Source organism: Euprymna scolopes, chromosome 22 (assembly GCF_053919585.1).
Source record: "Euprymna scolopes isolate OS-2025 chromosome 22, ASM5391958v1, whole genome shotgun sequence".
NCBI lineage: Eukaryota > Metazoa > Mollusca > Cephalopoda > Sepiida > Sepiolidae > Euprymna > Euprymna scolopes.
Window position 1 is genome coordinate 80,413,485 of NC_136503.1, and position 3,619 is coordinate 80,417,103.

General features: G+C 34.2%; 1 protein-coding gene across 3 annotated transcripts in view; it reads left to right on the forward strand.

Moving 5' to 3' along the window:
• The first annotated feature begins 1,187 nt into the window (after window positions 1-1,187).
• LOC145243494 (uncharacterized) overlaps window positions 1,188-3,619 on the forward strand; it is a 318,659-nt gene continuing 316,227 nt past the window's right edge. For 2 of the 3 annotated variants that reach the window (XM_080106438.1, XM_080106439.1), the window contains exon 1: window positions 1,249-1,723. In XM_080106438.1, the coding sequence (XP_079962564.1) occupies window positions 1,619-1,723 (105 nt within the window). In that variant the 5' untranslated portion in view covers window positions 1,249-1,618. Of the gene's footprint in view, window positions 1,724-3,619 lie in introns of all 3 variants that reach the window. The other variant, XM_080106440.1, reaches the window with a different exon arrangement.

Consider the following 3,619-nt stretch of genomic DNA (forward strand, 5'->3'; position numbering starts at 1 on the left):
GTTTCTGTCGAACTCGGGAATTTGGACGGTATTTCGAGCGGAATCCTTTATTTACAGAGGTAGCGTGCTCTTGTTCTGTCTGCCATTACAGGATAGAGGCCCTAAGTAATTCGCAATTGTATTTTTCGGTCGCCCACATTGCGGACAAGGACTCGTGGCGCAGTGGTTAGAGTACTTGAAAAAATCAATGGTAAAAAAGTGATATTCTTTTGAAGGTTCAATCGTCAGTGTGGGCGACTGAAAAATACAATTGCGAATTGCTTAGGACCTCTACCCAGTCATGGCTGAGGAATACGAATAACCAATCCTCATCTAAAAATTCAGAAACGTATACTGTTCTCATCTTGAGTGTGATTTTCACAACGTTTCGATCGATGTAACCTCCGACCTTTTTCAGGTGTATCTTATCGAACTCGGGAGTGTTTCTGTCGAACTTGGAAATTTAGACGTAATTTAAGGTTGAAGGTTCAAAAGAAAATACAATTGCGGATTACTTAGGACCCTATCCAATCATGGCTGAAGGAACGAGAGCATGCTACCCCTCGTGAAATAAATAAAGGGGTTCATTCGAAATTCCGTCTAAATCCCGAGTTCGCAGAAATATTCTTGAGTTGTACAAGATACATTTGGAGAAGGTCGAAGGCTACATCGAATGAAACGTTGTAAAAATAACACAAGATGAGAGCAATAGTCCGAAGATTCCAAAAAATAAGAATAAAAAATAATAATTAATTTTCTGTTTAATCACGTATTATAAACACATTTAATTCTTATTACTGTTATTATCATTATTATCATCTCTCCTTCGACGTACTCCATTGAGTAAATAAAAAAATGGTAACGCAATAGAAAGTTTGACTGACTTTTCGATTCACCTTGCTGGCCAGAATCTACCTCGATATACTTATCATGCTTTTTTCACCCGCCCGTCTCTTCTGCGTACCTCGCCTTAAACGCATCCACTCTCCACGACCTCACCCGAAACGTTTACCTTTTCATTCTAAGCCTTCACCTTCAACTATTTTTGCTATTGCTGGGATTCTGGCAGCGTTCTACTCACCTACCTCATCCACTTGCCCAGGTTTTGTGCACAAATATCCACCACACAGACGTATACATGTGACTGACTAGAAACACTCGCGTGCCGATAAGCATCACGGCGTATATCGCCATCGACGCCATTTTGTGTTAACACCTCCACCTCCACTACCGACACCACCTCTGCAGTCTCTTTTCTCAAACGGCACAGAAAGTTTCTTTTATTTCTTAACTAGTAACTTCTTTCTTTTCATTCTCCAACTGATTCCACTGAACGAGCGTTTGCATTTACGGTTTCCTTTTTATTCATCCTCCCTCCCTCCCCCATAGATACTCTTTTATTCAGAAAAAAAAAGAGTAAAACAATAAAATAAAATAAAAACATACAGAGGCCCGTTTTTCGACTGCCTCGTTTTGGTTGGTGGTAGCACTCAACTGACAACACGAGCACGAGTCCCGATTCAGACTTCAGCCGGAGCCGAGTTCGCCACTAGCTTCGACTTTTTATCCACCTAGAGGCAAAAATCGCCTCTTTTCCCCCTTTGACTGTTGGGTTTATGTTATGGACTAAGAATTAAACATGTCCCAGCTGCAGGTACATCTGTATAGGGACTCTTTTTCCACCCCATGGGGAATCCGTTTGCAAGGAGGGAAGGACGTTGGTCAAGCCCTAGTCATTCAAAGGGTAAGTGCAATTTTATTTACACCTATATATATATATATATATATATATATATATATATATATATATATATATATATATATATATGCATGCATGCAAGTATGTGTATAGATACGCATGATGCACACATATAAATGCATATGAACGTATATGTATATACATATATCTTCATATAAATATGTATGCAACTATATACTTATTGTTTCAATGGAGCGATTTATTCAGCCGAAACATGTTAGTGAGATGAAATTACTATAACAGTTTTCACTGCTATGTTGTCATTTTAAACTCTGCAGACATTAAAAATAATAGTGATTGTATATATATATATATATATATATATATATATATATATATATATATATATATAGCTGTTTTAATGCATGCATACATTTGTATTTATTGACCACGCATTATAATTTCTGAAAAGATCCGTTCGGACAATCATTGAAGTTTTCATACTATTTCAAAGCCAGGTGCATACCAAGATGCGTAATTAGTGATAAGAAAAAGCAACACTTGTTTTTATGTTTATCTACGTTTCGCATTTAAGACTTTCCCCGAAATTACTAATTTGAATAACCACTGAACATAAACAAATTTTGGTTTTCATTTTCCATCTTCCATATATACAGTGCTTTTTTTTTTTTTTTATTTATTTTACTTCAGTAAGTATTAAGAAATCAAGGGGCTCCCTCCTGGAGCTAACACTTGATTCTGTTATGATTTAAATTTATATCCGAGGGCTCTTTTAAGAATAGATGCTGTTCCCTTTATGGCTGCTATCTGTATTTCCTTACAGCTTGGTCTTCCAGGGATTGCTTCTAAGTATTTATGAAGATTCTTTTTTATTAACCCAGTTTCTCCTATCACAACCGGTATAATGTTTATTTTTTTCAGAGACCATGTCGTTTTTAGATCATTTTTTAGGTCTCGGTGTCTTCGCAAGCATGGCATTATACTACTTGAATAATTATATGTTCTTTTAAAAATAAGTCATTACTAATAGTTTCGCGCCCTTAGCGATCGTTAGACGGCCTAAAAGCACTTTAAATAACGGGCCCATATTATTGTTTGTTTACTTTAGGAAAGGAAATAAGAATATCATAATATAACATTTTACACGAAACGTGTTATTAGGTCGTCTGACGATCGCTAAGAGCGTGAAGCCACTGATAATGATCTATAAAAACATTTAATTTATTTGAGTACTATCTATCTATGTTATAAAAGACAACAGAATAGACAAGTTAAATACAGAAGAAAGAAAAACAAACAATAAATTGACCGGTTTCCTTCAGATAATTTGTTTATTCTAGATTGTCTTTCACTGCATTTTATTTCCACGAAAAATCATTTTATGACACATCGTGTATTTTAACTTTATATATATATATATATATATATATATATATATATATATATATATATATATATATATATATATATATAATGATGCATATATGATGATACCTAGCTGTCAAATAACGACAAATCATGTCCATTGTTCTAATTACGTTTTGTATGTGATATTAGTACCAACGAAGTCACTACTGTATTTGAAATAATGAGTTTATAATCAAATGTTTACATAATATCTGTTGACCATACAAAATAGAAAAATCTGTATTCATTTTGAAGCAGAAAATCATAAACGTTGGCAGGAAGCAACGAGGTTATACGTCTGTGCGTGTTTTGTAAAAATAAACCTGACACATTTAAGCATAAAATGTTTTTATATGAATATATCATACATTGTAAATCATTACAATTTGCTATTTTAAAAAGTTGGTTATCAAAAATATTATGCGCAAAAAATATGTTAATCACACACACACACACACACACACACACACACACACACACACACACATATATATATATATATATATATATATA